Source organism: Boleophthalmus pectinirostris, unplaced genomic scaffold (genome assembly GCF_026225935.1).
Source record: "Boleophthalmus pectinirostris isolate CB_2022bp ecotype Guang Dong unplaced genomic scaffold, ASM2622593v1 HiC_scaffold_21, whole genome shotgun sequence".
Lineage (NCBI taxonomy): Eukaryota > Metazoa > Chordata > Actinopteri > Gobiiformes > Gobiidae > Boleophthalmus > Boleophthalmus pectinirostris.
The window spans coordinates 20,926,464-20,945,219 of NW_026571175.1; the positions used below are offsets into that span (position 1 = coordinate 20,926,464).

At 35.6% G+C, this 18,756-nt stretch overlaps 1 protein-coding gene across 2 annotated transcripts; it reads left to right on the top strand.

Annotated features, from left to right (window-relative positions):
- The first annotated feature begins 1,195 nt into the window (after positions 1–1,195).
- On the top strand, positions 1,196–17,569 carry zdhhc3b (zinc finger DHHC-type palmitoyltransferase 3b). 2 transcript variants are annotated; one of them, XM_020932721.2, is made up of 7 exons: positions 1,196–1,575; positions 7,596–7,921; positions 9,157–9,281; positions 11,215–11,311; positions 11,397–11,478; positions 11,948–12,078; positions 13,162–17,569. In XM_020932721.2, the coding sequence occupies exons 2-7, from the start codon at positions 7,619–7,621 to the stop codon at positions 13,318–13,320; spliced, it is 897 nt and encodes a 298-aa protein (XP_020788380.1). In that variant the 5' UTR covers positions 1,196–1,575; positions 7,596–7,618; the 3' UTR covers positions 13,321–17,569. The 2 variants fall into 2 exon arrangements, with proteins under 2 accessions (XP_020788380.1, XP_055012958.1); XM_055156983.1 differs by lacking the exon at positions 1,196–1,575 and adding an exon at positions 4,370–4,541.
- Positions 17,570–18,756: the final 1,187 nt, after the last annotated feature.

The following is an 18,756-nucleotide window of genomic DNA, read 5'->3' on the forward strand; positions in this document are numbered from 1 at the left end:
AGAGCTAAAACACAGTTTCTTGGGGAATTTGAAAGAATGTTATAAAAATAATTATTACTCTCAATTATTTGTCCTTTAGTTTAACATGTGTGCTTGAGTCATTTTGAAAGGTCTTAGTCTGTACTGAAGAAATAACTGAGAATCTGATATATGTCTTTGCACAGTAAATGTTTTCTTATGTCCTTGTCATCTGTAAACACAGTCTCCAGTCCTCTTTTATTTCAACAGGAAGGGCATCAGTTTTAGGCCACTGAGGCTTTGGCAAATAAAATAAACAGAATCACTCAAATCCAAAATAGTACACAGTGTACTTTTTCCACTACTCCTCTGCATTCACTATTTTGCAATTGAGTTATGATCTAACAAAGTAAAGATTAATTCAGTATGGAAAATAAGATATTTTCCCACTTAATGACCCATGTAATAACTCTGACCCCAAGCCCAATTTTGTTTCATAGATACAAAATATAGCTCCCAGCTTACTCCTTTGCATTTCTTATGTAATCTTTCCTCTCATCACTCTTTTGTGACATGACAAACCATATGGAAAATCTATTATCTTTGAAGATTTAGAACTAAACATGGAGGATCAACATTTCAGTCTTATGCAGAGAAAATCTTCCTGATGTGAGACATTGTTCCAGGTTAAAAGCATTTCTGTTTAGCTGTGCATATGACTGAAAGGTTTTTAGTCTGCAGTATTCTCTTTATAATAATTATTTTATGATAATTAAAGTTTTTATTTATTTGTATTGTAGTTTTATTGTTCTTATTCTGTAAGGCACTTTTAATTAGTTTGTGTATGAATTGCTCTATACAAATGAACTGGCCTTGCCTTTGCAGCAGTGAATTTGCACAACCCAACAATGATAAGTGTGTGGGTCAAGTTTCTCATGCCATTTTTACCCTTTAAGACTTACAGACACTAAACTGTTCTACAGACTATTTTATACAATGGATGATTCTATTATTATGTTTTGGGAGATAATTGTGAGTCTTATAGATTAGATCCAACACTAGAATCAAGACTAGAACCAGAACTGAAACTATGTCTAAAGCAGGACTGAACTTAGGACTAAAATAGAGACCGTTTTAAATACAATAAATGATTCATATTTATATTAAGGCAGATAAGGCAGAGTTTTATTGCAGTATGCGACTTCCTCTCCTGTTTATAGCCTGACAGACAAAATTCAGGGATTGTCATTGGTTAAAAGCGCACACTTCCTGGTTGGCTCTGCGTGTTGTTGTTCATTTATTCGGCTAAATTTCCTTTTCTAAACCCACCAAAACTGAAAGTACGGATAAATTGGGCAACATCTCTCTTTACAGACTCCATCCAGTCGTTAGCATACGGACAGGTGGGGGTCTTAGCGGGCCGTTGAAACCGAGAGGGCGGCAGAGAGAGTGGAGCCGATCCGCGAACCTCCGCACCGCAGCTACCCGGACAGCAGAGCGCTTTAGCCGGGGACAGGGTAGCAGCGATCGGTGAAGCAGTAACACTACTCCTACTTCATCTGGACGTTAAATAAAAGAACCATCTGTAACTTTGTGGACAGATTGGAGCAGAGTGAGGTATGTTGTTAAACGAGGTACAGTTTGTGCTTGCAAAATGTTTTATTTTGTAACCTAAAACAGCTGGAATAGAAATATCTTGATAGTGAGATACTTCCTTCTCGTGATTGAATATCAACCTTTATTCACCGGTGATTTGGTGTGTAAAAAGCTATAGTCCTACTTTTAGTTAATTAATATATTTCTCTGTCTTTAGCGTATATGGGTAGAGGTCAGATAATCCTGCTGGCTGTAGATGGACAGGTAAAGGTGTGTGTTTGTATTTGTAATCTATAATAGATTAGCATAGGTCTTCCAGTAGGAAATACATAGTGTACATTAATCCAAGTGAGATCATATATTTTACACAAAGGTTTTATGTCAACAATCCCAAATGTGTTGTTTTGGAAGATCAAAAGCTAAATTGATCACTATAATCCTGGTAAAGAAATGGAAATACAGCCCTGACAATAGCCTGCCCTGTAATAAAGAAACTGTCCATTCAAACTTTTGTTGTCAGTAGTAAATACCAGTATTATAATCTGACACATTTTAGACACAATAAAGTTTAGGTCTAAAATCAACCAAAAAAATCTAAATATACAGAACTCTTAAATCGCTTGACTGGTCTCTTGACTTCTGTTTCTTTTTTTTAGACTAAATTAATGCATTCAAATGTTTCCATTATAATCAGTCACTGTATTTGTAAGTGCCATTAGTTTTCATTTAAGTGGTAATTAGTTCATTTATCTCACCAGGTTCTAGTGCTTCTGTCTCCTCTCTATTTCCCATCAGCCCTTGCTTCCTCTATGGCCCCTTCATAACCCAGTCACTGCTCTGCCAGCTCCAGGGTGTCAGACAAACCCCTCTATAATTTATTAGGGGTGCTCAAGCATGTAAACCTGTGGTCTTTCGACATAGCAGAAAAAAGGTCTATATTGGATTTAAACTATAGTTTGCCTTGTAAGTAAGACATTTTTTATTTTTGTTCAAATTCCCATTTCCACATTTTGACATAATGGAAATGAGCTCTATATTGGATTTAAACAGTAGTTCTTTGTAAATAGGAGATTATATATTTTTGTCCAAACTTGAGGGTGTCAATAGTAATAATCCATTAGTCAGACATTTTTAGTAACTTAAAAGTTGCTTGACAATTTTTCCAATACATTTTCACAAATAATTAGCACGTTTTATAATATAAGGAGGGTGAAATGTCTTGCCTAAGGACACAACCACTGTTTTACTGGCTTTTTGCCTCCTCCAAGTGAATTTACAATAAATGCAATCTGCATTTATTGTAAATTCACTTGGAGGAGTTATATTAATAACGTTAATATTGATAATGAGTAGGCCTAGAGATTATTGTAGATTTTAGATACGAAAGTCACAGATGATTGAAACTAATTTATGCCACACTGACACAAAACCCAAGAGCAGGTTTAAACCACAAAAATGGTTCCAAATCTACAATACACACAAAAAAACACATAAAAAAAACCAAACTGCAGTAAATAAACATCAGACTGAAACAATTTAGTACTTAGTTTGCATCTGTAATAAGAAGTTTTTTTTATTCAACTTTTTATGACTTAAATCTAATAATTTAGTCAAAAATAACCCCAAAATTTCCCAGTCACGATAAATATTGACCCCCAAAATATATTGTGCCAGCTTTTATATATTGAACAATAAGCTGATATAGTAATTACCATGACAGGCCTAATGGTTAAGTAGTAGTTAGTAGTTATACAATTAAGCTTCACACCTGTGGACTGGTATCACTGTTGTCATTGTTCATGTGAGCATACCTTTCACGTCTTATCATTGTCTTTGGTGAAACAAGTTGGACCTGAAAGTCTCACTCAAGTGAATCGGCTAAATTTGGGAACAAATCCATAACACTAAATTGTCTTAAACTTTGTACTATCACCTATAATAATAACATTATTTAGTCATGTCTAGGTAATGTTTATTTTAACAAACCAGTTAGCAATTAATTTTTGGATTAGTCAGCTAGCCAAATGATTGTTTTTATTGTACACTGAAACGTTTTACATGCATTATAAATGAAGGTTGAAATATGTACTTCTAAGTATATATTTACAATCAGATTTTTATTTATTTATTTTGTATCATTTTGAGCACACAAATAACAAAAAATAAAACTAACACACAAACAGAAATAAATAAATACAATTGTATTTATGAATGAATTGGAAGAAGAATATATATATTGTTTTATTGTATTATGTGTATAAACTTGTCTTTTTATATGTGTTTATAGAGTCTGCTTAATTATCAAAGTATACATTTTATAACCCTAGTCCCCAGTCATGTCATGGGGAGCCTTTACCTATGAAATGATAATCTAAATATTGTCTTTGTTAAGGCTATTCTCTGATCTGTATGTTGGAATGTTGTTTCCTCTTCACAAACATGCAAGTAATACAAGAAATGCTCCACTGTGTTTTTAAACTCCACACACCTTTACTGGAATTATTTGGATGATTTCAGCCCTGGAATTTACAATCTCTAAAAAGAAGTTTTTATAAAGTACAGCAAATGAACATCAAAAAGTAGAACAGAGCATTTTGAGTTTTGACGATATAGACAGAGTAATAAAACAGGATTACTCAAACACATGTGAATGAAACTCAACACAACTCTGGATATGTTTTTGAGGAAGTAACAACATTATAACATGTCTTAAAGCTCACATGAGTAAATTTTGCGTAATATATGAAAGAATGCGTCTTTGGTCATTTTACAAACATTGACTGACAATTACACAGTTAGTAGTCATTTGAGTGGAGACCTGATCAAACTGTGCATCCGGCAGCCTCTTATCAGTAAAAGAAGAAGATAAAAATCTGCTGAAAGCACATTCCCTTACCACAAAGCAGGTTCTGGCTTAAGTGAAAGATGGTCAGTGAAATTTGAGAAGGCTTTTGTTGGAGATGGACCAACCTGAACAAGAGGCAAAGGTAATGGTCTGAGCAGTTTCACTAAATCTGGGTAATTCTGTCTCTCCTCTGGGAAGATGTTTAGTTTCAAGGATCATTAAAGTTTCCCAAGTAATCTACAGACCAAAGTGAGATTATATTGTCCCTTAAGTCTCAAGTCTAATGGGTTCTGATACTAATTTATTGGGTTTGAAATGTCATTTATTTATTTAGCAATACTTAAACGTGCATTGTGTAACTTTTCCGGCGGAGGGTTCATCACCTCCTTCCACATTATCACATTAAACAGCTCTTCCTTACATTTATTCAATTACAGGTGGTTTTATAGCTGAAAATACCTAGAAAAGCAGGCATTCTGACTGTGAGTGTAATTACCTCTTGGCAGATCTGACTTGTAACTTGGTCAGGTTTGGTTGCAAAGAAGATAGAAAGGTTTAATGCCCTACTCTGAAACATTCCAGACAAAGCAAAAACATCTCCATGAGAAAAGCATTTGATGGACCCTCTACCAGAAAAGTTACACAATGCACATTTAAATGAAAAGGTGCTCTATTTCTGCTGGAGGACATGTGCCACCTGCTTGTTTTCAATTAGATGTTATTGCTGTTTAATGTTCCACAGTATGGCATTAAACATTCATTAAGCAATAAAAGTGTTTTTATTGCTGAAAAAATAACAAAAAAATCTTATTCTTACTGTGAGCTGGATTGCCTCTCCACAGATCTTAAATATAACTTGGCCTAATGTCACATGGTAGCATTAAATAGCATACAATGGCATCTCCATGGAGACAACCGGGTGTCAGACCTTCTATCAGAAAAATGACATAGTGCACCTTTAACAGCGTTTGAGAGTCTAGACGAAAACCAGGACAGGAAATACTAGGAACTAATCCAGGACTAAAACCTGGACTAAAACAAGTTAAGTTTGATTAGTGCTAGTTTTAAGTCAGATCCCAAAAGTTACACCATTTGCCCCCATTTGTGCAGCACAATAAAGTGCAATCGAATCAAAATTGCAATTTGAATGGATGCAATTAGAAAACTTTGTAAACTTTGAACAGAATCTTATTATTAAAAGATGAATCGCAAATCTAACCACAGCTGCAAAGCTTGTCAGAAAAATCACTATTTCATATTTCACCCAAATCTTTCAGCCCTACCCTGATACCACAAAATCTGTCCCAAAGTGCATTATGCTTTGCCCTGCTCCAAATATAGTCTCTTTTATCTCGCGCTGTGCTTTCTGCTCATAACACTGGACCTTTTCTGAGTTTTTGACATTTTGACCTGTTTTTGAAGCCGGTCTTTGTGCACACACTCACAGATGACTAAATGTAATGGGTTATTCATGGGATGAAGCTTTGAAGCAGATTTTATTGTATTTAATTTTTTGCAGTAATTTAGTCATATTTCTTTGTGGACATAGTACCTTTTTGTCATGGTGCATAATTATGGGATCATTGTAAATTTCTATTGTATTCAGATGGATGAGAAAACAGTGAGTCACAAAAGCTGTCTGTTGTCTAATAATTTAAAATGTTGATTCATTTGAAGGTTAAAGTTGAGTATGTTATGTGGCAATACCAACAAATGCATAACATTCATATATTAAAAGGTAACTTGACTTGTAGGGAACAGAGCTTAGAGGTCCTTTATTACGCAAATTGACTCTTGTGAGCTTTAAGTCATGTTGAAATGCTGTTACTTCATCAAAAACATCCCTGGAGTTGTTTTGTTTTTGTTTTAAACATGTGTGAATGAAACAAAACACAACTCAAGGTATGTTTGTGATGAGGAAATAAGATTACAACATAGATCACAAAATAGCGTAATATATGGACCCTTTTGAGTAAAGACTTACTCCATTTACGTTATACTGATTCAAAGTTTTGGTTTGAAGTGTTTTGCAAAATGGGTTAAAGCATTCATGCATTTTCTTTCAGATAAAATGACAAATAATATTTATGGTATCTCTAATAGGGACGTTTGCTGTTATAAAACGGAAGTACATAAATGAACAAACGCATTAAAACTGAACCTTAAATAAGGAATACGATTTTGTATTTGCTGACAGAATGATACCTTTTTGTTCAGTGTGGTCGTTAAGGCTGCAACATTAATTGGTAATTGAATCGAAAACTAAAAACCACTCTATTTAAGTAACATACTTCCTCAGTAGGGCTGGGTCTCATTAAGTAGTTGCCGATATGATACATACCTCAATACACAGGCCACAATACGATACATATCTCGATACAGTGCACTTTTGATTCAATGTGATATATTTCAAATCGATTTGATAATAAAATAACTGCAAAATCATGGCTGTGATACTAAAGTCTTTGTTAAACCACTTCTTTTGCAAAGTTAATATAAAACACACCCATTTTAATCATCAAAACAGAAAATGTCAAATGTGCTGCATAAATGAGTTTCCTTCCTCTAAACAAATAACAAAACTAGCACTGTAATAAAATACTTGAGTAAAATATACTCTTGGCAATATATTGATACAGCAGCCCATGATATCGGTGTTCTGTATCATCACACTGAATGATGCATATATCGCTATTTTGATATTTTTGCACACCCCTATTCCTCACCAAACAACACAATTTTATGTCTTTTTATGTGGGAAAATATCTGCTTACCTTGTAGTTTAGAACCACACAAACAAGTTTGGAAGTCATTATTTTTATTTAATAAAGGCTTTTTAACATTTTCTAAATCTCACGAGTAGCTGATCCTCAACCAGAAGAGCGCCTGTGCTAAAACCCCTTATTATTGCAACTGCAAACACAATCAAGTGCATAGGCATTAAAATGTGGAAATTAATTGGATTCGAATGTATTTTTGTACTAGTTGATATTTTAGTCTTATTTAGTCTCTCAAATGTTAATATCTTGAATATTAAAATGCGCTCTGTCAACAAAAAAATCTCTATTATTATATCTCTATTACAGTACACTTATCCAAAATCGTTCAGCCCTACTGTCTGTTAACTTGTCATTGATATATTGATACTAGAACTTATCATTTCTTAACACTAACTCTCTCTTTCTGTTTCTCTCAGCATGAGGTTGGATTGGCTGTAGGATGAAGAGTCCCGCCCACCGCACACGGGACATTGAGCGTCAGCCTGGCTACCTGGGCCCCGAGCACTGCACCCCTCCCCCTCCCCGCACCTCCTCCGACACCATGTGGTTCATTCGGGATGGGTGCGGTATCGTGTGTGGGATCATTACCTGGTTCCTGGTTTTCTACGCCGAGTTCGTGGTGGTTTTCGTGATGCTGCTCCCAGTGAAAAACGTGGCCTATAGTCTCTTCAATGGAGTCCTGTTTAACGGACTGGCTTTCCTCGCCTTAGCCTCGCATGCCAGGGCCATGTGCACAGACCCGGTATGTGATGACCTATTAATGTCCTACAATTAAGTTAAATTATTCACTGCCCACAGATATATGCAAATGTGTGAAGTGTCTTGCCCACTGACACAAAAAAATGTACTAAACAGTATTTAAAGAGCCCATATTTTACGGATAGGATAGGAAAGGATTTGTGTCCAAACACGTTTTTTCTGTGTCCGCAATCTAGCTACGCTGTTTCCCGTTTGTCTATGGTTTCTTTGAACTGTTTTCTGCAATAGCGTCACATGACCAATGTCACAAACCCAGTGAATCAGGAAGGCGCAAAGTCACAGTGACGTGGTCCAATAAGGATGGCAACTCAAGCTCCTACTTTAGCGTATCAACATTTTCAAGCGTCCACACAGTACCAGATCAGATCCGTACTCAGATAAATTCATGGAAGTTGATGGCACCAGTTCGATTAGTGTGGACAAACACTGCATCTGCAACAAAACTATACGTACTAGATGTAGCACGTGGATTGGGCCTCTGTTCCACCTTGTCATGTCATGTGATGATACTCGAAATGCTCCAGTGTTTTTAAATACCATACAGCTTCACTAGAATCATCTGGATAGTTTCAACCCTGCATCGCCAGTCTCTACTAAACAAAACGTAAATGACAGCCGTTAACTTGAAAACAGATCATGATGTCACAAGGTGGAACAGAGCATTTTGAACTTTTGAGATGCAGACAGAGTAATAAAGTTACTCAAACTTGTGTGAATGAAACAAAACACAAACCGTACTCTTACTTGAACTTATATTTTTGAGGAGATAACAGCATTATAGCATGGCTGAAAGCTCACAATAGTCACTTTTGAGTAATACAGAACTTGTTTAAAAGTTAGGCTTACTCAGTTTATAGGAGAAAATAAAGTGGTTACGGCCAAGTATTCTGTGAGGAAAATCTTCTATGAAATCTATAAAATGATGAATAACCACAATTATTTTAGCTGGTATTTTCTGAGAACTTTATTCATTATTGTTATCTATTTATTATCAAAAATACAAAACTGCGCTTTGTTCCTTTGAGGTAAAAGTTATGCTTAAAGTCTGTGTTGTTTATTGTAATATTTATTTATTATTTGTTTTTAAAAATATAATAATTTTCAATTTGGTTAATTTATCAATATGAGGCAAAAAAATGTTTGTTCAGCCTTAATGATGACATTTATTTAACCTTTTTAAAATAACTTGTAATTTTTCTGTTCCTTCTTTTTTTCCAGGGCGCTGTGCCGAAGGGGAACGCCACCAAAGAGTTTATCGAGAGTCTGCAGCTCAAACCGGGGCAGGTGGTTTACAAGTGCCCCAAGTGCTGCAGCATCAAACCAGACCGGGCTCACCACTGCAGGTACAGACACCCGAGGGACCCTGGCAATCCTCATGTAACCGTCCCATTGAGGGAGTTATTCTCTGCACATCTACACATCACAACGTTGTGTCACACATTATCAAAAGACAGTGTATAATTTTTTGATGTTTTGAGTTGGTTTAAAATTAAAACAAAATAAATAAATAACTGGCACCAAATCCAACACCTATTGCTTTTTACTATAATATATAAAAATATTGACAGTTGAAAGGACTTTGAGGGTGCTTCACACTTTACAAATCTGGAACTAGGACCAGAGCAGGACAAGAGCAGGACAAGAGCAGGACCAGAGCAGGATTAAACTAAAATAGAACTTAACTAGAACTTAAACAGGACTAGAACAGGACTAGACCAGGACTGAGCTCAAACTAGAACAAACCAGGGCAACTTTAAATTACAAGAATAATACGGCAAACTTGTGGCCCCATCAATAATAAAAATGATAGGATTAAACATAGATGATCTTTTTTGTTATTTCTCCCCAAAACAGTAATTCACCATAGAGTTATGTAAGCTCCTGTCCTCCAATGATCTTCAGACTCATAAATGTCATGCACCCAGCCTGTTTGCTTGTCTCATCTCCTCCCTGGATAATATTATTTTTTCTACTGTATTGTATTTCTCATTAGACTTCACAGCTTGGTAATAAGGAGTCCCGTGGGTGCATGTTTCCTGGGATGTGAGACTTGAAAAGAGCAAAAACACTGCAGAGTAATTGATTCGAAGGCAGTGAGTCATCCACAGACTTAAATGGAGAAATGGTGTCAGTTTGAGTGAAAGCAGGATTGTTTTGGATATTATTTTACTTTTGTGGGTGGAAGGTCTCCTCAAGACATGATATCACACAAAATGATCTGGTTCAAATGGAGATTCCTCATAACAAACGTACCTGGAGTTGTGTTTTGTTTCTTTCACACATGTACAAACCCTGCACTTTTAGGTTCTTCTCTCAAACAGAAAACACTTGTTCCACCTTGTGATGTCATGTGGTAGAACAGGAAGTGCTCCAGTTTTTAAACTCCATATGCCTTCACTAGTATATTGAATTTGGATTATTTCAGCCCTGGAATTTCATATTTCTACCAAACAAAAGACAGACTAATTATAAACGGTTACTGGAACATGTTTGATTGAAACAAAACACAACTCCAGGTTTGTTTTTGATGAGCTAACAACATTATAATCAGTGGAAAAGCTCACAAGAAACCATTTTGTATAATATAGCACCTTTAAATGTCACAGTATGGCATTAAATGAGTCTATACATTTACATTTATTCAATTACAGGTGTTTTATCACAAAAATAAATTCTGACATCACCTGCTTGTCTTCATGGAAAAAGATACTGTGGAACATTTCAGACAAAGCCGTGGAGATTATATTGCTTTATCTGGATGGAATGTTCCACAGTGTCTGTTCACCATGGAGACAAGCAGGTGTTGGACTGTCCAACAGAAAAGAAACATAATGCTCCTTTAAATACAAGGGTAAGAAAATAGGCACTTTGCATGGAGGGTGGCATTGATTTTGATTGATTTTTTTTCTCTAACTAGAGGAACCACAGTCTAGTTGTTCAACACAGACAAATATAGAAAGTTATACCAAACACAAGATGCATTCCTCCCTCCATCCACAAGAGTCTTTTAGCATTTAATTATTCATCTCCTTATTCAATTTGTAATGCTTTTAGGCTCCATTTTATATTTCTGCATTATGGGTAAGTGGGAAAATGAGTCACACAATTTTATACTGGCTTTACTTTGGACAACATCACCAAAACTCCACCAGCGATATAGCATTGGAGGATTTACTAGTAGTACTGTCTTAATACAAATATAAGCATAGTTTTAATCAGTCCACAATACAATTCTTTGTGCGAAACTTTGTGCTTTTTTTTGTGTGCTTTCTTCAGTGTTTGCAAGCGCTGCATTAAAAAGATGGACCATCACTGTCCCTGGGTGAACAACTGTGTGGGAGAAAACAACCAGAAATACTTTGTGCTTTTCACTGTGAGTATTTAATTAAGAATTATTATAAATGTTTTTACAGTATTCTTAAAAATGTGAATTCTATATTTTGTTTTTAAATTTCCAGATGTACATTGCACTGATCTCCTTCCACGCTCTCATTATGGCGGCCTTCCATTTTGTTTTCTGTTTTGAGCAGGACTGGGCAAGTAAGAATCTTCTACAGATTTACATACAAAATCCATCTTTTAGCCATTATTATATCGCAGTTTATCATAATTTAAAACTGGCATGTTAGTAAGATTTGTTCCCATTTCATTGTAAAATAACAAGTAATGTATCAAATTGGATAAATAGTAAATAATAACATTTGATATAGCACACATGATTTACCAAAGTGTTCAAACTCATCTTGGTTTGATCCTGGTTTGGCCCTAGTTTTTATTTGTGAATTAGACCTGATTTTGTCCACTTCTAGGCCTGGTTTAGTTGTGGTCTAGTCCTGGTTCAGTTTTGGGTTTAGTCTTGGTGTAGCCCTAGTCTAGTCTTAATTTAATCCTGAACTAGTCTTGGTTTAGTCCTGGTCTAGTCCCAGTCTAATTCTAGTTTAGTCCTGGTTTTGATGGTGTGTGTTACACAACCTTATGTTATTAACTCATTAGCCCCCTCTTGTGTCAGAGTGCAGTAACTTCTCTCCTCCGGCCACTGTGATCCTGTTGATCCTTCTGTGCTTTGAGGGGCTCCTCTTCCTCATTTTCACTGCTGTGATGTTTGGGACTCAGGTCCACTCCATTTGCTCTGATGAGACCGTGAGTAATCACAACTTTATTATTTATTATGCTTTTTATAAAATTGTCTATATATTGTTGATGTATATTGATATATATACACAAAGGAAATGACTTGGCCACTGTTGCTAAAAAGACAATATAAAAAATAGATAAGTTACTAAAAATCTAGATATACATAAACAGAGAAAAACAAATGGTAAAATATCAGATACTAAAACTAGTGTTGAAACTAGATGTTCATTTGAGCACTTATCGATATATACTTGATACTGATACTGAGAAATTAACCTTTCCTGAACAGCTTTAGAATGATCTTGAGCTGTAAATATAAGAGCACGTAGACTAGTATAAACCCATGGACCATTATGGAACCTACCAATTGAGGGATTACACAGATATAAGGCCACAAAGTAATATAAAAGGAAGTACTGAGATTTAATGTTGTAAATGACATTCTGTTGTCTTAAAAATAGTGTTATATGGTCATTGCAGTATGGGAATTGGTACTGACTGAGTACTGAGTATTGTGTCTATTGCTTAGTATTGAAAGAGAGTTTGAAATTTTAGTATCATGACAACACTACTATAGTTGCCTGAGCAGCCAGTCCCTTCTACATTCTGTTCAAATCCAGAAGGGACTTGAACTGGACCCTAGAGCGTGAAAAAAAAAAAAACTCCATCCAAACTTGAGATGATCCAACCTCAGCTGTTAATTTGCATCAAGTGTCTCTCAAATGCAAAAAACATTTCCTCTTCAGAATTCTCTTAACATTCAGAATAAAATGTATAGCTTTTTTGCCTGAAATAAACAATGCTTTGGTGCTTCGATTGTTTACTCTGCAAAAATCTACACTGTTTCTCAGTCCTATATTATGTTTTGCCCCTTTTTTACCTATGAACTACCATGTTTCTTTTTGACTCGAACTGACCATTCGTCTCTCTGATTGGTTAATCCGCTTGTCAATCATACCTCTGAAATCGGAGAGACAAGATACAGTTCCAGATCCACTCATCTTTGTTTTTGCCAAAAGCGTGTGGTTCTGGCTGGTCAGGTTATCACTATAGATGATTTTTAACCTGTAAATGTTCCTGTACCTGTAGGGGATCGAGCAGTTGAAGAAAGAGGAGAGAAGATGGGCCAAAAAGTCCAAATGGATGAACATGAAGGTAGTTTTCGGACACCCATTTTCACTGGCCTGGCTCAGTCCCTTTGCCACTCCAGACCACGGCAAAGCAGATGTCTACCAGTACATCGTGTGAGGAAAGATAAAAAATATGAACTCCTAAACTGCTCTTTATATTTTCTTTACGGATGTATCTTGGTGTTATACTGTAAACTTTATTGAAATTATGTTTTTTCAAGTGTCACGTTTTCTTTTTATTATTCTTGTTGGGTGCTGATTGAGATTTGGGAAGTATGGGTGCTTCTCAAACTTTAAAATACTCTGGAAATTATTAAAGGCCCTATATTACGCAGAATGGACTCTTGTCAACTGTAAAACATGCTATAATGCTGCTACCTCTTCAAAAACATACCTGGAGCTTTGTTTTGTTTCATTCACAGATAATAATTCACAGTTTAATAATCCTTTATTTTTAGTCTGTCTGCATCTCCAAAGAGAAGAACTCGGCCTAAAGTAGGCCTAAAGTAGTAAGTAGGATTTGAGTGTGAATGAATGTGTGAATGAAACAAAACACAACTCCAGGTATGTTTTCTGATAAGGAAACAACAGTATAATATCAGAAAATGGTGTAATATGGGCCCTTTAAGTAAGCTTTTCAGTTCAATTCAAATCACAAGTCAAATTCAAATAATATTACATTTTATATATATATATATATATATATATATATATATATATATATATATATATATATATATATATATATATATATATATATATAGCTATATAGCTATATAGCTTTTGCACACTTTAGTATTTGTTAATTATGATCATTTCATAATCAAAAATACCTATATAACATAAAGAAACGGGTAAGCCACATAAAACATAGCTACATAAATAAATAATATAAATGGTATGTATGACATTTCCCTATATGCTTAAAACAATGTAATTCTTTTCCATTGTATTTTAATTTCTTCAGATGCACCTGTTTAGCTGTTTTACTCACATACATTTTCATATTACAACTTCACAACTCTGACAAATCCAATAATATCAAGCACTTAAAATCAGTAAAAGCAACAAAAGTGACTGAAGTTATCGCCAAAACGTCAAACCATTTCTACAATCCTCGACGAATAATGTGAAAAGAATGTCGTTGCCCAAAAGCACCAGGTCTTAGTTGAACCTGTGCCTGGCTTTTGTCTTCCTTTTTTTTACTGTAATCATTTGCCGCTCGCTGAATATTTAGTAGTATTTCCGTCGAATGCTGGAAAAAAAAATGCCTTAGATTTTAGAGATTTTGGTCATTGTTGCCTTAATGTGACAGTCAGGAACAGACTGGATTATTCTGGGTAATAATAATAATAATAATAATAATAATAATAATAATAATGGAACATCTGATCATTTTAATGGTTTATATTGTTCACTTTTGACCTGGCATTTGAACATACCTTGAACATAAAGATGCACTGTGTAACATTTCTAGTGGTGGTTCTGCTACCTGCTACCATAGAGATGTTACTGCTTTGATTTGATTATTCCACAGTATGGAAATAAAGTTGGTTATCACAAGTTCATGGTCAGATCTATCGAGAAGCAAGCCCATACATGGCAAGAATTCTTGTTTTTCAAAGTATTTTTGAGCTATAAAACACTTGTAACTGAATAAACGCAAGGCAGATATGTTTAATGCCATACTGTGGAACATTCCATGCAAAGAAGAGACAGAAATGTAGCGGACCCTCAACTTTTTAAATTGCATAGTGCATCTTTAAAGATATCTGGACATTAAAGGATGGAGAAATATTTGAAATTAGCCCATATTCATTTATTTATTTACATTACACAATTAAATTATACAAACAGATTTATACTTATCTTTCTCCATGGAAACGAGGAATGGAACATTTCAGAATTATCCCCCAAAAAACTACTCTTGATGTACAATACTATTAAAAAAATATGATCTGCAACACTCCAAACCCCCCAAAATGATTGTTCCAACTATAATGTATGGAACTGTATTATGATTAACCAGAACAATTGTATTACTTTCTTTACTATGCTTCTGTTAAAGTTGCATTGTGTAACTTTTCTAGTGGAGAATCCGTCAAATGCTTTTCTCCGTGACGATGTTATTGCTTTGTCTGGAATGTTTCACAGTTTGGCATTAAACCTTTCTATCTTCATGGAGACCAATCTGATCTGTGGAGAGGTGACCCCGCTCACACTCAGAATGCAGGTATTTTTGAGCTATAAAACCACTTGTGACTGAAACGTAATGTAAAGTAGAGCTGTTTAATGACATACTGTGGAACATTCAAGGTAGAGCACTGAGATATCCACAGAAACAAGCAGGTGATGGAACCCCAAACAAAACGTTACATAGAGCACCTTTAAGTTGTAAATGCCAGGTTTAAAGTGTTTCTTCCTTATTGGTTGACGTTACATCTGTGCTCCTCTGACTTGATTGCGTGACAAAAATAAACACTATTAGCAGAGCCATCACTGTGAAGGCCACCTGGAAGAAACAAAACACTAGACGCACCATAAAACTGACTTTGTTGTTTGATTTTGCATCACCAGCTCTGATCAAAACATCAGGCAAAGAAGCAATATAGTCTACAGCAGCTGTGAGTGAGCAGCAACCGAGTGTCTCTTATTTTCTGTTCAGATTTGTGCCCAACAAGGAAACGAAAATGACCATTCAGGTGTAACTTTACTGAAAGATGAACTGAATAACGGATATCTTCAATACCTGAGAGTGGTCAAGTTTTTCTCTTGTTTTTTTCTCTTAGATAAAATGTCAGGAAAAATGTCAAAGAAGAGGATATGAGGGACTGTGAGATCTGGTTAGACTTGGGTTAGTCCTGATTCAGATGTGGTTTAGTGCTGGTTCAGACCTGGTTTAGACCTGATTTAGTCCTGGTTCTGTTTGATTCCCGGTTTAGTTCAGGTTTAGTCTTGGTCTAGTTCCAGGTTTAGTCCTGGCCTAGACCTGGTTTAGATCGGATTTAGTCCTGAGGAATTAGACCTGGTTTAGTCCTAATTTAGTCCTGGTTCAGACCTGGTTTAGACCTGATTTAGTCCTGATGGGTTAGACCGGGTTCTCTACAAGTCTCCCGTTTTAGTCAAGCTTTAGTCCTTGTCTAGTTCCAGATTTAGTCCCAGGTTATAATCATTTTCGATGTAGTGCTTGTACAAGTGTGAATCCACCCTTAGCCAGGACAAATGAAATGGGACTAAACCGAGACTAAACCAGGTCCCACCCAGGAGGATGAAACCAGGACTGCACCAGGACTAAACCAAGACTAGAATAGACTAAAACGGGACTAGAACATGGTCAAACCAAGTCAACATTAGGACTCAAATAATCTAGGACCAAACAAAGTGTGAACACAGGGTGTCCTGTTTTAGTCCAAATGGGATAGGTCTGGTTTTGTCCTGGTTTAGTCCAGAATGGTGAGACTTGGTTTGGTCTGCTTTGGCAATGGTCAGTATTAGGAATGAGTCAGAATGTGATATCTTATAGTTATGTTTAATATTGCATTATTAGTATAGTTTTTGACACAGTAAATTCACTTAAATTTAAATGTGTCAAAATAAAATCTTCATACAGGTTAAACCAAGACCAAATCTCAATAATTTTGCGATACGCTGTGCAACCCTCGTTAATATTTATCAAATGTGGTCCAAGGAAAAAAACTGTGACCAGCCAATAAGCCGATAGTTATTTTATGTTTGATTAGTAACAATAGAAAAACACATTACATTTGTCTGAATTGCCTTTCCTTGTGTCTTGACGAGCCTTAGTTACAAAAGACATGTTAAATTTGTTGACATCTGTTGCCAAATTAGCTTAAAGGTGCATTGTGTAACTTTTATGGTGGGGGATCTGTCAAATGCTTTTCTTCATTGAGATGTTATTGCTTTATCTCAAATGCTTCTCAGTGTGGTATTAAGCTTTTCTATCTTCATGGAAACCAAACGCACTCACACTCAGAAAGCCTGTTTTTCTAGGTATTTTTTTAGCTATAAAACCAACTGAATAAAAGTAATGTAGAGCTGTTTAATGCCATACTGTGGAACATTCAAGGCAGAGTATTTACATATGCATAGAAACAAACAGGTGATGATAACCAAAAACTTTCATGGTGCATCTTTAAACACAGGTGTCAACAAACAGAAAGAGAGGTAGGCTTTTAAAATGAGTTTTAAATGCTGGAATACAGTTTACACATAAAACACACCAGCTTTGTTTTTCTCTTAAGTATGTGTGTAAGTGGTCATATGTGGACTGTTTGTGCTGACTGGCCACAAATGTTGCTTTTGTTGTCATTGTTTGAATGGGGAATAAAATATATATGTGAAGCAGATCAAGACTTTAAGTGAATTAATATTACCTACCTTTGTTGTTTGGTATTTCGCTGGAGTGTATCTGCTGTGAGTGCACGGTGGGATAAATTAGGTATATTCAGAACTTGCAGACAACTATTCACTGTTAAAATATATTATACATATTATAATGTTATTACCTCATCAAAAACCTACCCAGAGTTGTGTTTATTATTAGTCTGTCTACATCTCCAAAGCTCAAAATGCTCTGTTCCACCTTGTGATGTCATAGTTTTCACAGCTACCTTCTACCTTTAGTTCAGTAGAGACTGGCTGTTCCCGAATTTCTGAAATTATCCAAATGATTAGGGAGGGTGTATGGAGTTTAAAAACACAATGAAGCACTTCTTGTATTACCACATGATATCACAGTTTGAAAAGGCCTAAATATGCAGGGTTTGTGTGTTAATGTGTTTGCGTGAATGAAACAAAACACAACTCCAGGTATGTTTGTGATGAGAAAACACTATAACAGAGATCAGAAAATAGTGTAACATGGGTCCTTTAAGCGTGCATTATATGGTCTGCCATCTGCTTGTCTCCATGGAGATGTTATTCCCCTGTCTGTAACGTTCCACAGTTCAGCATTAAATGTTTCTCTTCTGTATAGAGATGTGACATCACCAGGCCAAGTTACTGGTAAAATCTGTGGAAATGTGACCCACAGTTATGGTAAGAATGCATGTTTTTCAAGGTGTTTTATAGCAATTAAAACATCTGTGGTTGAATTAATGCAAAATAGACACGTTTATTGCCCTACTGAGGAACATTTCAGGCGGAGGAATAACATCTCAGTGGAGACGAGCAGGAAAGTTACATTTAAAGTTGCACCGATACATGTATATGTGTGGCCAACGTAGATCCAAAGTAGATTCAGTTTAATTTATTACTTCAGCCCTTCATATTCTATGTTAAAGGTGCATTGTGTAACTTTTCTGGTGAAGTGTTCATCAAATGCTTTTCTCCATGAAGATGCTATTGATTTGTCTGAAATGTTTCTCAGTATGGCGTTAAAACTTTTTTCTTTCATGGAGACAGAACCAGACCATGTTACAGGTCAGATCTGTGGAGAAGCTGTTTTTCTAGGTAATTTTTGAGATATAAAAACCCCTGTAATTTAATAAATGTAAGGCAGAACTGTTTAACATCATACTGTGGAACATTCCAA